Source organism: Amia ocellicauda, chromosome 5 (genome assembly GCF_036373705.1).
Source record: "Amia ocellicauda isolate fAmiCal2 chromosome 5, fAmiCal2.hap1, whole genome shotgun sequence".
In the NCBI taxonomy this organism is placed as follows: Eukaryota; Metazoa; Chordata; class Actinopteri; order Amiiformes; family Amiidae; genus Amia; species Amia ocellicauda.
Window position 1 is genome coordinate 50,117,475 of NC_089854.1, and position 20,282 is coordinate 50,137,756.

Here is a 20,282-nt window from a genome sequence, read left to right on the forward strand (position 1 = left end):
CAGTTTGGAGTTCAGGAGATTGTCTTGACCAGGACCACACCCCTAAATGCATTGAAGCAACTGCCATGTGATTGGTTGGTTAGATAATTGCATTAATGAGAAATTGAACAGGTGTTCCTAATAATCCTTTAGGTGAGTGTGTGTGTGTGTGTGTGTGTATATATATATATATATATATATACACACACACACACACACACACAAGTTAAAATAACTTATTTAAATGGAAAACCGTTTATTAACAACGTACTGTACATGTATGTGATTGAATAGTAATTGAAGATAGAAGTGAAATACATTTAAAACAATTGGTTGACAAATACTGTATGTACTGCTATTCATAGTCTGTTGTGAAAAGTAAAAAAAAAAATAGAAATAATCAGTGCGATAGCTGTGCCTGTGTTGTGGCACAGAGTTGTCACTCTGGGGGGCTGGCAGTGACTGAGCTCTAGTTGCTCAGATTGCAGCTCTGTGTTTGTTCTGATGTGCTGAGCGCTTATTTGCTCACCTGTAACAGGTCGGTTGTTTTCAAAAGTGTTCACCTGCATGCAGCTCCTTTCTAGAGGCTGACATCGTCCTTTCAGACCTTATATACGAAAGAAATGCCAACCTAAAGTATGAAGGGGGATTCAAAGGATTTTAAATTCCATACATATTGGGTATAGTTTCACTTTTATCCAACATTGTCTGAGAGGCCCGTTTTCTTACTTTATCGTTTTCTTTTTCTTTGTCACTGTGATCTCCTGTCAGCTGCTGATGCGTAGTCATCGTCATCAGCAAACATTTACCAGAAGTTCTTTCATTTGTGAATTTTGAAAAGCGATTTAATTGTCTTTTTAGTAAAAATGCGCTTCTATGCCACGGTCTACGGTAATCTGCATAACGAGAATAAACACTAGCCGAAGCACACTGAAATGCAGGGTCACTTTAAAACATATTTTCTATAGGTTTAGAGGGTTTTAAAAAACATATTTTATTGGTTTATAAGCCCTATGTTTGTCAATTTTACGAGTTATGAGCAACATTGTATTAGTTTAATTTAAATGTAACGTTAGCTGTTATATATATATATATATATAATTTTTTTTATTATTATTTTTTACATGGAACACCACTCTTCCGCCGAACACCGGTTGAGAAACACTGGTCTAGCCATCACAATTTGGCCCTTGTCAAAGTCGCTCAGATCCTTACGCTTTCCCATTTTTCCTGCTTCTAACACATCAAGTTTGAGGACAAAATGTTCACTTGCTGCCTAATATATCCCACCCACTGACAGGTGCCATGATAATGAGATTATCAGTGTTATTCACTTCACCTGTCAGTGGACATAATGTCATGGCTGATCAGTGTATGTGTGTGTATATATGCATATATTCAAAAGGCTTGAGGGCATTCATACATGTCTCAGAGAGGTTACTTTGACAGCTAAAACTTCACAACTGATTCAGTCAGTTAAGCAGAGCAATTAAGCAGAGTCACTCATTAAAACAGGAACAGTCACCAATTAATTATTTTGCTTCCTTGCAGCAACTTGTTCAAATATTACTTTGCTATACCTTCTCAACCTGTCCATTCCATTTTTAATTTTTAATTTAATTTTCACTTCTCTTTTGAAATATGGGCTCCACAGTCAAATTCTGGTGATGGCCATTTTTTGTTATTGATTTATTTGTATTTGTATCTGATCAGCATGCAAGTGCTGGTTTGTAGATCACAAAACACATAGCTGGTAAATTTCCACATTTAAATCTGTGCCTTCAGGCCTTCAAGACTGAACCATCTCACTCTCTGGCTCCTCCCGCCTGGTACTGTCTACGTTTGCAGTACAGTACAGAGGCAAACCCTGGGGTCCCCACCCCTGAGGGGACTGCGTTCTAAAAAGACACACAGCTGCCATTGCTAGCTTCCACCAGCACAGGTGTGTCTATGTCAAGCCTGTACAGGTGTTGATGGATCACACACCACAGTCACTCTAGCAAGCAATTATTGACATCCTTGTTTTATCTTGTTTGTCTGTGCAGTCAGAGGCTTGCAGTCAGAAGCATGCACAGATCCAAAAAGAGCTGTGGAGAATACAAGACGTTATGGAGGCTCTGAGCAAAAACAAGCCACAGAGAAGCACCACAGACACAGGTTAGTTTGATCACAGCTAAAGCTTCCCCTCTGAAAAGTAAGGATATGTGCAATACTTAATTATGGTGTCTTAAGCGTGAGCTAACCTTGCATGCATTTTACATTATTGTTTTGTTTGTATTTTTTGTAATTTAAAAGAACATTGTCTTAATCCTTCATTTTAGATTATAATAAAGGGAAAGGACTAATTTACTATATTCACAAATGCATATTTAAAAATGTAAATGACTCTCAACTGTACTGTTGTTTCCCGTCTCCTTCTAATAATAGATGTTGTTGAAGAGATCATGGAGTTATTACTAAGCCAAATATAAATAAAATTACTATTTATTCCTCTTTAGGTTTCTTGGGCTCCAAACCGATTTCAAGTAAATATAAAAATGAGGTGAGTCTCCTGTGAAGTGTGATTTGATACAGGTTTGATTCTGAGTTTGATAACAATGTCTGTCTCTGTACTGATTATGATGTGGTTTATAGGCCATTTTACCAGTACAAATAATTTTGTTTCAATCACATATTCTACCTCTAACATATCTTAATGCAGTGTTTTACTTTTCCTTTAATGTTAAAGGGATAGGGATGCACAGTAAGCATGTGCAAGCTGTCCTGAGTGGTAGGATGGAGGTTGGGGCAGGTAGCTGGTTAAAATAACTGTGTGATGTTTGGATACCTCTCCCCACTGTACCCAAGATTGTGGGTCTAAATAGTTCTATTGCATTAGAAATGTATGGGGGAAATCTATCGCATTGTGTAGTGCAGAATACCTAGCTCACATTCAGATTAATGTGGATTTGCAATTGAAGATTGTAAAATGGAAATTGTAAAATTTATTATATTTTTAATTGCTCTGTTTAATGTAAATTTGAATTTGTAATGTTTGATGCCTTGTACTTGTACTGTATTCTTGCACTTTGTATTGCACTTATGTTGTAAGTCGCCCTGGATAACGGTGTCTGCCAAGAAATAAAAATAATAATAATAAAAGATGAAAGCTAGCTTTTAGGGATTTTATCAACATGCCTTTTTTCCACTTGTTTCAATATGCGTTAACCCTAGCATATTAGATCATTTCTAATCTGATTTGGAATTAATACTAAATTATATAAACCATGTTTTTCAGTGTTTTTTATATGATGTACAATGGGTTTGTCTTCCCTGTTTGTCTGTTTTTTTTCCCCCACATAATAAACAGTTAAATGCTTTTATTTTTATACAGCAAGAATGTCACCAGCTGGCATTCACATGTTCAATAATCAATTGGTTTATTTTCCTGATCTGAAATAACTTACATTTTCACTATAACAATATAACAGTTTTTATGAAATGAAAGTCTAGCTGCCATCAGCCAAAAGCATTTGACCCATTCCTTTATGAATGCCCCCTCTCTTTTACCCCTCCCACTGTGTGTGTGCTATTGCAATGCCTGATCAGCTGCTTGAGGCTGAAGGTGTCATGTTGACCTCTCTGTGATCTGTAGGAAGAGGACTCTGTGCCTCCGCGGCCTCCCCTCCCCCAGTCCTATGATATCACTGAACGGCCTCCCATAGTCCCCCCTTTGCCCATAAACAGCAGCCTGCAAATGCCCTCTGCAGGCAGGGCTGTGGTTCACCGAACTGAGGACAGAAAGACATACCACGCCCAAGGCTGTCAGAGAAACGGGACTCACAGCGTAAGTGGCAGAGTGAAATCGCCACTGTGGACATTGAGCATCCCGCCTCCAACCCATTTAACGTTGATTTGGTATATGTATTTGTCCATTTTGCAACGTTTTCATTTTCACATTAATTTTCATTTCCATGCTGGGTGATTTTGAGTTTGCTGGACTTGCGCGTTCCCTTTTTTAATTTTAATTTTATTCTTACTTATATTATTTTGTTTTGCTTAACTTGTGCCTTTTATTGTACGTGGTTGTGATTTAATTCAGTGTGAATTAAACCCAGTGTGAATGCAATTATGCAAACAATCACTTAATTGTTTGGCTTATTGTGCTGTATCCCACTGTATGACCGTGTATGTAGAAATCACTTGATACACATCTCTCTCAGGATCCTCAATTGAGCTCAGCTTTTAAATATTCAAGATAACATTGTTTACATTAATTCATACACCATTGGTGTGTTTAAGCTAAGGCATTAAAAAAGCTTCAAAACTAGTAATCAGCACAGTAGGTTTGTATCAATTGATTTCTGAAGTTGTTAAACCTCATTTAACAATTCTTTATTTAAGACTCTTTAATAACATTGTGTATTGCTTCAGGGCCCAGACTACAGGCTTTACAAGAGTGAACCTGAGCTGACAACTGTGGCAGAGGTGGACGAGTCCAATGGAGAGGAGAAGTCGGAGCAAGCTGCTGATAAAGAGCCTTGCAGTGCCAAAGGTGAGAGCAGTTTCCGACTGCAGCATAGCTCTTCCACAGACTTTAGGGTTTTTTCATGAAGACTGGATTTACTTTTGGTTTAACAGACTCTTTAGAGACCAGCAGGTGAATAAGTGCTTCTGCAGAGTCACTCACAGCAATCGAGATCATTGATGCACACAGTCAGTGACAGAACCTTTCCCTTAACCATTTGACCATTAAGCTTTCGAAGAAGGAGAAGAAATATTCGCATAGATCCAGAGCAAAACCACAGAATGTATTATGACTCACAGAGTAAAGTCCTCATTTGGTCATACCAGTGAACCCAGAAGCTCTACCTTAGACTTTGTGAAGCTTGTGCTGCTAGAGAGCAAATACCAGACCATTAAGTGCCTTGTTATTGTGTCTGCAACAGAAAACCGGTTCATGCTCACAGTATTTAAAATAAACAAATATCCTCTTATGTGCTCCAATCCATACTTGTAACAGTTTGCAGATATGGCACTGTTTTAAATTAACATCTGTCTATATTCTAATGCGGGTCTTTACCACAGTGACATGATCAAAGTCTTAATTGGTTGGTACTCCCTTCACCCCTCCTACATTTTCCAATGTGACATCAGAAAATGGCACCTTATCGTTACAGGACTAACCACCTTTGACAAAGGCATGATTGAAGTTTATAGCCATTCAATATTTAATTAATAGTGGCAACCTTTATTAGGCACCTGCACTGCTGATACCCAAAGAAAATAAAAAAATATATTAATTTGATAATTTAATTAATTTCCTAATCCAAAAAAAAAATTAAAAAAAAAATCCAGAAGGAAATTGAAAATTACAAAACTCTTTATTAACATATAAATCAATCTGAATGTGCTTAGGGATACTCAAGCCCATTAGTGTGCGAATGTAATTAAGAATGGTATGTCATAAGCCACAGGCAGCACAGAGCTCTCTACCTTATTATTGCACCGTGATGTATTATTTTCTTAGGAAGCTATAAACAGTTTTTATTTATATTTTCAATATCATTTTTGTTGTTGCTTCCTGCTTCTTCCACAATTCTCTCCAGGTATTACTTACCCTGTCGGGATAGTGCCTCCAAGAACTAAATCGCCTATGCCAGAATCATCGACGATAGCCTCCTATGTCACCTTGAGAAAAGGCAAGAAGTTGGATCCCAGAATGGTAAGGGTTTCTGATTCTGTGTACATATGACTAGCTTTTTGCTATTTGCTAACTGATCTCATTGCCCCGGGGATTACCGATCCTGCTGCTTATTTTTGTTGTCGATTGTGGATTGCAGGATCGTCCTTGGAGCGCAGTGGAGCAGCTCTGCCTAGTGGAGACGTCCCGGCCACGCATGAGCGTGGAGGAGCAGCTGGAGAGGATCAAACGACACCAGCAGGCGACGCTGCGTGAAAGGAAGAAGGGTCTGAGCGTCATCAGCAGCCAGGAGAACTCCCCCAGCCGAAGCCCCTCCTTCTCCAAAGACAACCCCTTCAGGTCACTGCAGGTAAAAGTGTTGTCCTCTGAGGGGCTGAGAGGGCAGGGGGGTAAGGGATGGGGGTTGGTGGGTTAGTGGGATTGGTGGATGGGGCATGGGTGGAGGTGGAGTTTGCACAGTAACAGACCATGCTAAGGTCACTTTATAGTATTTCTACTATTATTATTTCTTATCAGACTTACAATACTTATCAGAGTTACAATATATCTTTTTTTATATACAATAACCCACTTATACGTCTCCCCTCTTTCCCTGATTTCTGTTGGTAGTATGTGATATTTTTAATGAAAGATGTTAGTGGCCTTGAATATCTCCGTAAACAATGAATCAATAAAATGAATTAGCATTTAATTGAGTAATAATAATAAAGGATTTTTTATTTATTGTTTTTTGAATATATATAATTGATAAAAAAAAGTTCCTTATTAAACTTTCAGGAAACTGGTCAAGGATTCCTTGTGATGCAAATGTCTTGTTTGTTATGCAGGTTTCTGTAACTGATTTGTACAGAACAGCAGGGTTTTGGCAATAGTCTTAATGCTGTGGGCAGAAGAGGTTTGCAGATTTAAGACACTGTCTAGTCGTGTTGCATTAGTGATGCAGGAACATCAAACAGGATCTACCATTATCTTACCCTTTGGGACAGATACATGGAACAGCATTCCTAATAGAACAATGATGTGTATCATGTGAAAGAACGATTTCATTATTTATAGCCCATTATTTAACCTTAACATTTAATATCTTACCTGGGTCTAATCATGCTTTGGGGGAGAGATTAATACCTGCTGAGTTTTCCTGCCATTTCATTTCCTCCTTGTTTATTTTTTTGTTGTTGTTGTGGTTTTTATTGCACATCAATCAGTTTCCCTTGACAGGGTATATTCTCAATGTCAGTGTGGCCTCCTAGAAGCTTGTTAATGTTAGGGGCAGTGCACAGAAACAACCACGTAATGATCCTGAATGTCTGAGGTGAGAATCCAAGGTTTTTAGAGATCATGAGTTGTAGTTTAGAGAATACAGGGCTCTAATTTGAATTTTGTTCCAGTAATTATATTAAGCATATGTTTGTTTATTTGTTTATGTTTATATAAGCTCTTATTTATAAAAATATAATGAAAATATTTAAATGTGGACATGAAACCAGCATGTTCAAAATAAATAAATTATTTTCAGTTTTCTTCTGTTGGTTTGGGTATCTCTTGCCTATTAGACTATATTTTATTTTTATTTAAGGGGCGTAAAAGAGATGATGTTGTCTCGTGTGACATTAAAGAAATAGAGGATTCCCTCAGAGACCAGGAGCTGGACAATGAGCAGGAAACCCCTGCAGAAGAAATTGCGCGGCTTAAGGAGGCCGGGGAGTCCGAGCAGTTCAACGTGGACAAGGAGGTAGAAACACTTGCATCCATGCTGCCCACACGCATGTTGCCAGTGAAAGAAGTAGTTCCACATGTTGAGTTGCATCCAGTTGTTTCTGAAAGTAACATAAATAATAAATAAATGAAACTTTTAGAGATGCAGTAATTGAAGCATCTGTGTGTGGACTGGTGGCAGTGACCCAGTAATGCAAGAGTACGCTGCCAAACTTACAATAGGATTTATGCAAATTTGACATGTATTTTGTGTGGTTGTACCATAGAAAATATAAATACATACTTTCCTATGCTTTTATCATGAGGAAACGTTGTAAACCTGTCCAAGGGATCTTGAAACCCTAGGTAAACTTGCATTAAAGAGGTAGTATATAAGTATTTAAACAATTTCGCCATTGACCCCCAGTTTAGTCTGGTAAACTGTTGTTGGTGCTGCTGATCAGGCAACAAACACTTTATTACCTGCTTGTTCTCCATGGCACTGCAAGCAACAAACCATTTTTATCTGGTAATTAAACCCTCCTGAAATTTATCTCAGAAGGCTGCTATTCCTATCAAACCACACACCCATCCATTCCCACTAATAGCCTTATTTACTAAGCAGGGGGAAGTATGCCGTGCATATTCATCACCAGTTCACCTGCTGAGCTGGCTCACAGGCAAACATTTCATTAAGCAGATTAAGAAGAACCTAATAAATATACCAATATGTCTATATACTGCAGAGGATCACAGGGATGCCAAAAGGAGAGCATTTCAAACCGAGACCAAAGTACAGAATAGACCTTGAACTCCCTAGTACTGCTCTAAACGCATTAAATTAAGGATTATAAGAATCCAGCACTTTACCTCACAGCCTGGGGGGAAATGTGGCATGTTGCACAGCTAAACACAGCTAAAGGAAAAATGTTTAGCTCCACCTCCCCCAATTTATGTATATATGCCTTCTTTTTTTTTTTGGGGGGGGGGGGTAATGTATTTATTTATTCATTTGAATTGCAGTTATCTAAGCCAGAAAAGGTTCTGATCCCAGAGAGGTATGTTGAGTCGGACACCGAGGAGTCCCTGAGTCCCGAGCAGGAGGCAGACAAGCAGAAAAAGGTGGACCGGATCAAAGCAATTATTGCCAAAAACAGGTAGAGAAATGCATTGTGGGGGAAAATATGACCTGTGGTGTAACATTTTCAAAGATCTAGAACATCCTGATAACCTAAAGCTCTGAGGTGGGGGTGTAGCTGTGTTCCAACAGTTAGGATTTGTTTGTTTAAATGATATTAAAATTGAAAAACAATTTAATTTGTCTCTTCACATACCTTCAGGTCAACTAACACCACACACTCCCTTCCTCAGACACTGCTATTAGTGCCTCAACTGTGTTGGACTTTTATACAGTTCATGATAAAGCTCCACACGTTTGGAATGCAGGGTGGCTCTCAAGACATTTGTACTGAAGTCTTTGATTTGTTTTTACTTTTTTTTAAATATACATTTAATTTTTTTATGGCAGTGGTCTGTCAATGCTTCTGACACAGGAAGAAGTATCTCAGCATGCCTTTGCTAAAAAAGACACACATAAGTAAACAGACATCATGACAATATCTTGTTATTGCAGAGGTATGTCAGTTGTCAATTCTCACTGCGCTCTGTTTCTCACAGTCAGTCTTTCTCTTTATCTCATCCCCAGCATGCAGAACGTGGTGCCTGTGGTTACCCTGAGGCCTGAAGACAACGCAGAGGAGGAATCAAGTGTCCAGGAGCAGGAGAAGATGATCAACATTTCATACGAGCTGGCAGCCGAGGCTTCCAAACGAAGCAAACTTGTAGCAGGTGAGTCATGCCTTTTGGACAGCCGCTACAGCTGAAATGAAAAGGATTTAAGATCTTTCAAAGTGGGGTGCACAGCTCTGGTTCTGAATGTTTGCAAGTTTAATAGATGTCTCTTGATCTTACCAGTGAGAACTGGGGAAAAAAGTAGTTCAATCTTAAAGTGGTCTATTACAGGCAATAATGAATTGAGATGTGTTGTTAAGAGCTTAGCTGGAATGAAGACATGAATAAAAGCATTCTCCAAGACTGCAGCTGTGCACCTCTGCTTTAATCAGATTTACTTTTGCAGCTTGAAGAATTAGTGTAGAATGGGGACTTTGCTTATGTTGTCTTCCTTACAGTTTAGGAAATATGTAATTATATTATTGAATTATTACATATTTAATCATAAAAAATTATATGTACTCAAAATAAGGAATGATTGCTGATTCATTCAGACTACAAAGATGTCTAAAGCAACATTTTGTAACTTATTCTGATAGTCTACATAATTAATTTGATCTCTTTCTGGCTCTCTGTCTCTGTTTCTCTCTCTGTCTATACATTTCTGAATTTTGAAACATCCTTTTGCTAACTCAAGAAAGATTCAATATTGGGGATAAAATTTAATTTCTTTTTTTTTCTTATTATTCCTTTACTCCTGTCATCTCTGAGAGCCTGGGCAATCCCCTTTAAAAATCCAAAATAATCCACTTCACTCTTCTTTATCAGGATTTCGCCTCCTATTTTCTATGAACTAAAACCTGACTTTAAACGTCAAGATTGGGCTGGGTGATATGGCCTAAAAGTAATATCTAGATTTTTTTTCAGGGGTTTGGATGATTCACGATGTATATCTCGATTTTTCTTGTTTTTCTCTAAACAAATTAAAAAAGGCCAAGAATTAAGAATTCAATTAAGAATTTTCTTTATTAAAATATATAGAAGGCCTCAATATGAACTAGGTGTATTTGTGCAAAACAAATGAACAACACTGCTTGCCAGGCTGTCATCATTGTACGCAAATCAAACAAAAAATTAAGAATGAAAAAATAAATATTTGCACAATAATAAATCAGATTATAAAACTCTGTCAAACAAAATATCTTCCTTTACATTGTTCGTCACAAGTTTCTGGAGAGGAACACAAGCCTGTGACATGTCGCAATGTTCCCACCTGTGCTAAAGACCATCTCCGAAGGGGAACTTGTAGCAGGAATGCACAGGTACTTTTTAGACACAGGTTCACTTTCTTCTTCTTGGCACACAGTTGTGCCAGGGTGATGTGTGCTTTCCTCAGCTAGCAGAGACTTCAGCTCCAAAACAGCTCTATGTTTGATGCTCTCAATCTTGTCATCTGCTATATATGTTGTCCTGAACTGGGGATCCACCAGTGTGGCCATATCAATGAGTTCAACTGTGGCAGGATCTTCGTACTTTTCTTTGAGATACTGTAGTGTGGCACTCTTGATTTTCTTTGTGAGCTCATTCTCATCTTCCTCTGGCTGCAGGAGGCTCCTGTTGAACAGGTTCAGCACAGGCTTGAGGTAGGATACGCTAACGTAGTTCTCCCCAGACAGCGCGTCAGTGAATTTCTGTAGTGAGCCTATGGCTTTGTTCACTGACTCCAACAAGTCGATATCCTGCCAGCTGTGCACCAGGTGCCTGGTTTTCTTCTCTGAGCCCAGGACCCGGGCTCTGGCCTTTTCTTGTTCCAGGATTTGTTCAATCATCTTCTGTCTTGACCCCCACTTGGTTGGGGACTGTGTGATGAGCTGGTGAGTTTGGTAGAGTGAGCTCAGCCTGTACTACAAAAAAACTTGATATATCACCCAGCCCTACGTCAAGAGAGCGCATTTATCCGTCTGTGTTCATCTCCTTTATTCCACTAATATGTTAAGACGCCAACGCATCACTGCAGCTTTTCTTTCAGTAATGTCGGCCAGGAGACGCAAGAAAGAAGGTCTCTGAGAAAATGGCAGAACTTGTTTTGAACGTTTCAGGGAACAGCAAGAGCTAGTGCAGAATCAATCTGGTGTCTTGTGATGCAATGTTACTATCTGAGCTGTGGGAACAGAAAGAACTGGACTGCTGGTATGATTCCTAAGCCCAGCCATCTGGTCTCAGATCCATCCACCTTCTGTTGTGTGAACCACATCACAACTAATCAAACATAACCGCTGATCCCATCATTGTGTGCATGACTTTTCCATGTTCAGAGCCACCACAGGGTAACAAGAACTGGTGGGGACATTCGGCAGATGATACACTACTCCTATTTCCTAGGGGGAGTTTGTGGAATAAATAAGCACTCTGGCTGTCTCGCATCAAAATAAAATTCCACCGTGCATGTAAGCTGTATAAAACTGAAAGTGCAGGTTTTATTCATACACAGTTGCTCGCCTCTGTGTTCTTTATGGACCCAAAGTATGGAATCAGATTAAAGCTCTGACTGTATGCACTTAAAGAAATTCCCCCCCTGTATCTTCTACATTATAATCTTCCCATTAACTATGCTCCTGTAACTCACCAGGGAGTTTAAACAAAATAATACAAATACATTTATAAAAGCCTGCAATTTCAGCTATTAATGATGTCATCATTACCAATCTGTTTCTAATATGGTCCCGAATCCAAATCCAACAGTCCTGCAGTCTGCTTTTTTCCCAGAATTCACAAACACCACCATTGTAACAATCCCAATCTTTTTGCAGTGCAATGTAAAAACCTGTTCAATGCCATTACCTTGATGAATGGATCATAAAGAAAGCACCAACACTTTTTTCATACACTTCCTCTGTTCTTACTTTTTGATTTAATGGAAATCTTTACACTCATCAACATGGGCACTTCTTGTTGATGAGTGTAAAGATTTCCATGCATGTACCAAGTACTTGAGGTACATTGACATTTTTTAGAATCTTGACTACCTCTTGTGAAGACCTAAAGCATTTCACCCATCCATCTTCAAAACCACTTATCCTGGTGATAAGCTGGAGCTGATCCCGGCAGGCATAAGGCAGGAATACAGTCAGGACATGATGCCACTGGGCAACACACATACAGCAATTTAGAGTGACCAATCAACCTAACCTGTATGTCTTTGGGAGGAAACTGGAGTGACCAGAGAAAAGTCACGTGGACACAGAGAAACATGCAAACTCCACACAGACAAGCCCCCAAGCCGGGATTTGAAGCCAGGACCCCAGAGCTGTGAAGCACCAGCGCTAACCACCGTGCCACTGTGCTGCCACACTTCAGTCATTCATTAGTGAATTTCCATACAGCTTTGGAGTACACATAGCAGATATCAGAAGTGGGCACCAGTATATCATTCTTTGCCATTTCCATCACAATTCCACAATTCACACCTTTATCTACAACAATCCAACTGACTTCCTAATGATCCTAAAATATGACTCCTCAAATTCAAAGGCATGCCAAGGCTCATCCTCTCCCCAATTCCCAGCTTTTCAGACTGACATATATGCAGTGCATGATCAAGGAAAGAAATTAATGTATTTAAAAAAAAAAAAAAAAGTTTTCCACAGGACATCATCTATACAGTGAAATCCAGAGTTTCAATTATACAGACGAGCAAGATGGAAGTCCACAGTTCCTCTAGTTCTAAATGAACACCAGAATACTAAAGCATTATTTAAATAAAGGAGAAATCAACAGCAAGACACATTGACAGACAACATTTTATAAACCACACCCTTAATATCTTTATTATTAGGCAATATCAGGTAATTTCTTTTAATAGGTCAAGATACCTGCACTTATTAATCTCTGCGACGAGTTCAGACCCCAAATCATTTATTTCCATCCACCAAGTTTTCACGTGCACATTTAAAGCAATGATTTACTGCATTACCTGCAATAAATGCAACCAGTTATACTGCATACTATAACTATATATACTATATATATAAGTATATATACTGTTATACTATTAGAGAAACTAGAAATGTGTAGCTGACTGTTTCATAGAACAATTATGAAACATTCAGATTAACACCACAACCTTACCAGTTGCTTCTCACTTCTCAATAGCAATCACCATCCTCCTTAAGACATTTGCCATCTGTGGAAAAAGTCACTACTACGGAACTAATGCTGCCTGCAAACAAGTAGAACACAAATTCATTTTCAAACTCTTTTGCATTTACATTATTTTCCAATATCACAATCTTTTGAAAATAACACATTTACTGCACTGCTTTTTTATCACCGTTCATGAAGTGCTTTTGCCAAAAATGTACTGTATCAAGTGATTTAAGCATTTAAACCTAATGTACATCACAAATACCCATTCTGTGCGTGCGTGTGCGTGTGTAAACTACAAACTTTTTTTTTTTTTTAATAGGCACATACAGCAGGTTGACTAGGTATAAAATCGATGCTATGGATGTGACTTTTTACCATCGTTTTAAAATAATAATATTAAATACCAAGTAACATATTACTATTTCAAAATGTAAATTGCTTTGGCCAGTGGGCTGTTCTGGTGCTCTATACATCACATTACATTACAGGATCCATCATGATTTTTGTGCAGTAGTGTGAGGAAAATGTTTGTACGTGAATGAATTCAGTTGCAAGGTTCTTTTGTTCATGGTTTTAATTTGTGGGCCATATTCAGAAGAAAAGCAGTTAGCCTTAGCTTAAAATATAGCTGTTTTTTTTTTATAATCTGACCATATATATCTGCACCAGCTGCTATTGTGAATGGAAAACCTCTGACAAAGGCCCAGGTGGGAACAGTTTACAAACCCTCTAACTCTCTCTTCACTTGTGAAGGGAGTGATAAGGGCTCTTCCTCCGTCTCCATATAGCACTACGTTGGTTGTGTCAGATGCCTCTCGTACCTATTTTTTCATTTCTTCTTCCCCCCCCCCCCCACCTAGGAGAAAGTCCTCTGCATGAGGCAGTGCAATAAATATAGATTAGCTGTATTCCTTCTCTTCCCCCTCTCCCATCCTTGTATGTACTGTTCAGATCTGGACTGCCATCAAGCCTTCTTTTCCTTCTGTTTTGTATTGGTTGCCGCGATTTTTGGCCTGGCTATTTATTTATGTATTTATTTATTTTATTTGTTTATTTATTGATCGATCTATTTTTCCATCTATCTATGTATCTTTATTTGTTTGTTCCCTGTTTTGCTGTGTGGCTCTGTGCGTTTACAGTGAAAAGCCTGTCTTCTCCACCTCAATCCCCAACTTCATCCTCACCGCCACACCCCCAGCTCGCTGAAGGATCCCACTTCATGTGTGTGTAGTGGGTGCAACAGTAAGAGTCTTTCTTAACCTTTGTTCAGTGACTGTTCATTTATTGTATTTATTCTGGTCATATCAGGGGTCCTTTGTCAATGTCCTTCTTCTAAGGGGTGATTTTTGTGTTTTGTTTTCGATTGCAAAAGCTGCTTTTTCAGAGTGGCCAAATACATACATACACATATAATTTGAATGTGTGTACTGGCTTGGCTAGAATACAAGCCCATCACAGACTATTGAATCAGAAACTTAAAATTGGAAAATGAAAAGTGTAACCAATTTTGATTTGAACATTGTAAACAACCCTTTTAAGAATCAATATTCAGGCTTGATGCACACTGAGCATTTTCTATACTGATCTATCTTATACAAGGTTGTAATGCCTAGTTTTTTCTGTGTTGTTAATTAAAACACACCAGTTACTTACATTTAGTTGCTATTTATATGTGTTAGTCTGACATATAAAGCATGTGCACCTCCCTGGGAGCCACTAGGAGAAGAGAAATGTTTTGTAATTATCCTCGCAGCATGCTCTCATTGCCAAGTTAGGGATTTTAGTCACCATAAAATGACCCAGTTAACTATCAGTTAGTTTTAAAGTTTTATGATGTTTGCAGTTATTTCAAAGAGTGACACTGTTTAGTAATTTGATGTCGCTTGTGTAAAACAAATCATAAAAAATGTATATTTTTCTCTACATAAATGCAGGCCTGATCTTACAGTTCTGAGAAAATTGCATAGTGATGAGTTCTCATTATTATTATTATTATTATTATTATTATTATTATTATTATTATTATTATTATTATTATCACTCTTGTATTTAAACATTTATGTTATTGTTCTTTATTATCATGGCTTTTTATGTTTTTTATGCCAACTTAAATTAAAAAATAATTCCTTCATCAGCATACCAGTACATAAAAACTGTAGTATACAACAACGATGCATTAATACAGTAAGGCAAAATCCAGTATTATGAGGTGTAGTGTTACAACAGTACTACCTAAAGTCATTATGACATATAATCTGCTTCTCCATGTCTTTAGCTCAGTTTTACACAATCTGTCTCTGATTTGAACGGTTTGTGTCATGCAGTTTGTCCGTTTCTCCATGATTTTAACCCTGTGTGTCTCGTAAGTCTGTGTCTCTTGATGAGTTTAACTGTGTGTATTGTGATTTGAATTGTGTGTGTGTGTGTGTGTGTGTGTGTGTGTGTGTCACGCAGTCTTGTCTTTCTCCAAGATGTGAATTTAGTTAGTCTCTTCTGTCCATGTGTCCATTTATCTCTCTCAGCATGTCTCGCAGTCTCCTCTTAGATTTTAAAAAGCTTTTTTGTCTCGATTGTCTGCAGCTCAGGCCCTGGCCTCTGTGAAGTCATACATGTGAGCACACATGGATCGGACCAGTGACACTCGGTGCTGTGCTGTGCTGTGCTGTGCTGTGCTGTGCTATGCCAACCCAGCCTGAACATACCTGAGCCCTCACCCTCCACAGCCACCACCAGGTAGAGGCTGCTCAGCTACACAACAGCAACAACAGCAACAACAATAACATCTGGGCCTTAACTTCCCCTTCTCCACGCCTCAAACTGTGATGTCATCCTCATGTTGCAGAGAACTTAATAATTATTATTATTATTATTGCTGTTCATTAATTTGTCGGCCTCTGTTGTGTATATACGTCAGACAGTCGGCAGCCCGTGACTAAAACCTCAGTTGAGAATTAAGACTTTACAGGTTAACCCAGGCACCAAGCCAAGCTCTTCCAGCACTGAATGCTACTGACTGAGACAACGATTTTTCTCCTCTGCAAAAAACAATGACAATTTTTTAATTATTATTATGATTTTTATTCCATTCTGCATTTATTATTGATATAATTATTACTAATATTGACATTTTAGTTCATTCAGCATTTACAATCCTTTAATGCTGTTTTTGATTTGCATAGCTCATCAACACTTCCTATAGTTATTCAATGTACAAACCATCTTTATGTATGTGTGTGTATATATATATATATATATATATATATATATATATATATATATATATATATATATGTGTGTGTGTGTGTGTTTATATTTCAATAAGGTGCCACTTTACTGCTGCAGATTGACAAATTTGTAATATTGTTTGTTGTAATTATTTATACGTCGGGTTGTCTGCAGTTACTGCCGCACTGTTTCCGACACACACATGAATGTTCTGGCTTAATCTGCTTCCCTTTTTTTTGTATTTGAAAAAGAAGTAAAAAAAAAAAAAAAAAAAAAAAAAAGTTTGGTTCTAATAGGCTGGTTGGAGTACTGGGCTTTCAGAAAAGAATAGCACATGTAAAAAGCAATAAACAGGCTTTATAATCCAGTACTTTGGTTTGTGTACAAAATGTAATTAAGTTCATTGTGTATATAAGATACAATGAGCAGAGGTTATGTAACTATAAGATGCTACTTATTAGAGTTAATATGCAAATGTTCATATCTCATCTGTTTTATATCATGTTAAATAAATGTTGTTCTTATTCTTATTGTTTTTTTTGTTTTGTTTTTTTTGTTTGTTTTTTTCAAATACGTTCCTTTTGCACTGCAGGGTTCTTCAATAACATATCAGTCTTCCTCCCTCTGCTGCAGGTTAGTGTAGAAACTGTCACACATCTTTGTAGTGTAGGAGTCAATCCTTACCATGTGATTGTTACTTATTTAATTTTAACAGGTGACAGAATTTGTCACTGTTAAGGCAAGACTGTCTCATTTTGAATAGCAAAAACAATCCAAAGTGTTCCAATATATATATTTTGTTCTATTTATTTTTATTTTATTCCAGAAAAACATCCAAAAATGTAGATCTTCTTTTGGATTGCCTTGGCACCAGTGATCAGTTGCATAACATGGCAAAGTTAAGATTCCCTTTAGTCTTCTCCTTAAGTATTCATTGATTCCCTGAACAAAGCACATCAGCATAATGTCAATTAACTAGTTAAGGGAAAAGCTGCTTTACTTAATACTTATTAGTTTTTTAAGAGATGATATGCTGCTGATCATGGCTGGTTTTAGCTAACAGATTAATACAGCATTGTTTGTGCACAAGTTTTACTGAAACATGGGTTAGATTCCTGCTGTTTTAATACACTACAGTGTTTATTGGCGTATGTGTTTACATGTTTACCACAGGGGCAAATTTGTCCTCCAAACCACTCTCCTCTTACATAGCCTTTTATGTGTTTGGAAATAAATAAATAAATAAAAGCTGAGAATATCATTTGTGGGTTGTGACTTAAAATTAAATAAAAATAAGTAGAGCACTACTCCAGTTTTGATGTGCTCGGTTTAGTCTTTGGGTATAATATCTTTATTCTCTGAGCTCTTGATTACATACTTCATTGTCCAGATTTGGTTTAGTGCAGAAAAACCTCAAATGCTTCTCTCCTGTCCAGAACTGATTTAATAGGTGCTTTACCTTGGGCATCAAGTGCTGCTTTTCAATCATCCTACCTTGAAGTGCATCATTTTACAATCATCCAAAAAAATACATGGACAAAATCTTTAACAAAGGTATTTGAAATGATCAGTCGTAATTAGATAGTCAAAGAGAGCCTCAATGGGAACCCAATCCAGAGGAGCCCAGGTCTGAAGATGGCACACTTCATGTCACTGCCCAAGCTCCCCTTGTGCAGAAGCCAGTATAGTGACTCAGAGTCCTGCAGTCCTAAGGATTAGAAACTGGCGCTCTTCCCGTTCCATTACATTAACAATCATGTAAAGAGGCTATCTGAAAATACTGATTAGAATGCAGTTTTAATGGATGTGAATAGCTACAGAATCCTGATGATATTCTCATGCTACTACTGGACTACAAAAACAATAGATATATATATCTTAAAAGAAAAGAAGTACCCTTGTGCAACACCAGCAACTCTAATAATGTATTTAAAGAGGCATACAAAGTCCAGTGCAGCTTTCACAACTCAAAAGTGTAATGTAATTGGAGCATGCTCTTTGAAATCACGAAGCCTCTGTTGTCGTTCTACATCCATTTCTGTCTTTCAGAAGGTGGTGGCATTGGCTATGAAGTGCTTGTGGGCTGATGTTACAAGTTGCACTTTGGAAACAGCTGTAACATTTGCCAAAACGCTGTGTCCAATTTCACAGCTTATTTACTATAATGGAGAGTCAGCCCAGCCCCTGTTTCTGAACTTTTTACAAATCAAATCACTTTCAGAAGTTCTTATTCTGCTGTAGGAAGTCTCTGATGGGTTTTGGCATAGCATTATGATTCCTTTTTTAAAGCAACAACCAAAAACTTTAGTTTTGTTGTATATGTATTAATTTCTGTCCATATAGTTAAACATTTGCAATAGCTAAATGTATGACATTTTATTGGACCAAGTTCAACTATTTTGATGTGGAAAAATAAAACCGCAATAATCACTAGGACAATGACTTTAAATAGGTGGTAACTTACAAAAAACATATTATTGACAGGTTAAGCCATTCATTGAATCAATTAACTTACTAAGAGTCTGGGTGTAAACAAAAAACAGAAGCGTCTGCAACAGTCCAGGACCAGGGTTACCTACCCAGGACTACGCTATCTCACAGTATATCAATATTAAAACATATAAGCTTAACCGTTTTGTTTTGCATGTGACAGGCTTAGCTGGTCATATATAAATGACTCGGTCTGTAACATGTTAGCGAATGAAAGAGACAGGACAGTGCCACCCCACGAGTAGGGCTGAGCATTAAAGAAAGTAGAGTGTATGGCACCCAGAAGGCGCCGTAGCCGTGACCTTCCTTCAGAGATGATGGAAAGTGTCAGCGGGCTCTGAAAACATGGGAGATCACAGCTGTGTGTCCTGATGTGAGCAGTGGTGTGCCACAGGGTCCTATTCCAGGTGAGCTCTTCATTTTATAATTGAAGGATTTATTTAACTGGTTAGAATGAACTCCTTTCTCATATATTGGGGGTTTAAAGAGACCGATACACAGCCTTGCAAGATTCTAGTCCTTCACAACTTCTCAAGAAAGCAAAATAAAAACACATTTTTTTCTTGGTCTTTAACTGACTGCTCTCTTCTCTTTTCCTTCCCATTTTTCCCAGGAGATTATCTTATCCTTTTATTTTGGAATCCCTCCCATTTTCTTAATCCTCTATTCCAATCACACAGTATTTAGAGCAGAGCTGGAACCAGTCTTATCCTGCCAGACTAGACCTGTTCAACCCCAGACCTGAAGGTCCACTCATTCATAGCTTCGTTGCCTATTTGAATGAGATTTAACCACCCCCCCACAGGTCTTAAACACTTGACTGCTTAAGGAACAGCTTGTCCACTGAAAATCGTTGCCTCAGATCTTAAGACCTAATGGGAAGTTGCAACTGTCACAGAAGGCTTTATTATGAGGAATACCTGCTATCACTACCCTACAGCAATCTCCTGAACTTGGTTATCTTTCTTTCAAGAACTTAAAGAACCTCTCTCTCTCCCTATTTATACATGTATAGATGGGTATATACACTCACCTAAAGGATTATTAGGAACACCTGTTCAATTTCTCATTAATGCAATTATCTAACCAACCAATCACATGGCAGTTGCTTCAATGCATTTAGGGGTGTGGTCCTGGTCAAGACAATCTCCTGAACTCCAAACTGAATGTCTGAATGGGAAAGAAAGGTGATTTAAGCAATTTTGAGCGTGGCATGGTTGTTGGTGCCAGACGGGCTGGTCTGAGTATTTCACAATCTGCTCAGTTACTGGGATTTTCACGCACAACCATTTCTAAGGTTTACAAAGAATGGTGTGAAAAGGGAAAAACATCC

The 20,282-nt window shown here is 38.0% G+C and overlaps 1 protein-coding gene across 9 annotated transcripts in view; it reads left to right on the forward strand.

Moving 5' to 3' along the window:
• Positions 1–16,989, forward strand: part of plekha5 (pleckstrin homology domain containing, family A member 5) — a 238,727-nt gene extending 221,738 nt beyond the window's left edge. For 5 of the 9 annotated variants that reach the window (XM_066705577.1, XM_066705580.1, XM_066705578.1 and 2 more), the window contains 11 exons: positions 2,025–2,136; positions 2,478–2,521; positions 3,614–3,805; positions 4,393–4,513; positions 5,568–5,683; positions 5,802–6,011; positions 7,239–7,394; positions 8,381–8,514; positions 9,063–9,205; positions 14,374–14,476; positions 15,815–16,989. In XM_066705577.1, coding sequence (XP_066561674.1) covers positions 2,025–2,136; positions 2,478–2,521; positions 3,614–3,805; positions 4,393–4,513; positions 5,568–5,683; positions 5,802–6,011; positions 7,239–7,394; positions 8,381–8,514; positions 9,063–9,205; positions 14,374–14,465 — 1,320 coding nt within the window. In that variant the 3' untranslated portion in view covers positions 14,466–14,476; positions 15,815–16,989. The remainder of the gene's footprint in view (positions 1–2,024; positions 2,137–2,477; positions 2,522–3,613; positions 3,806–4,392; positions 4,514–5,567; positions 5,684–5,801; positions 6,012–7,238; positions 7,395–8,380; positions 8,515–9,062; positions 9,206–14,373; positions 14,477–15,814) is intronic. The other 4 variants (XM_066705581.1, XM_066705584.1, XM_066705586.1 and 1 more) reach the window with 2 other exon arrangements.
• The last annotated feature ends 3,293 nt before the right edge of the window (positions 16,990–20,282 follow it).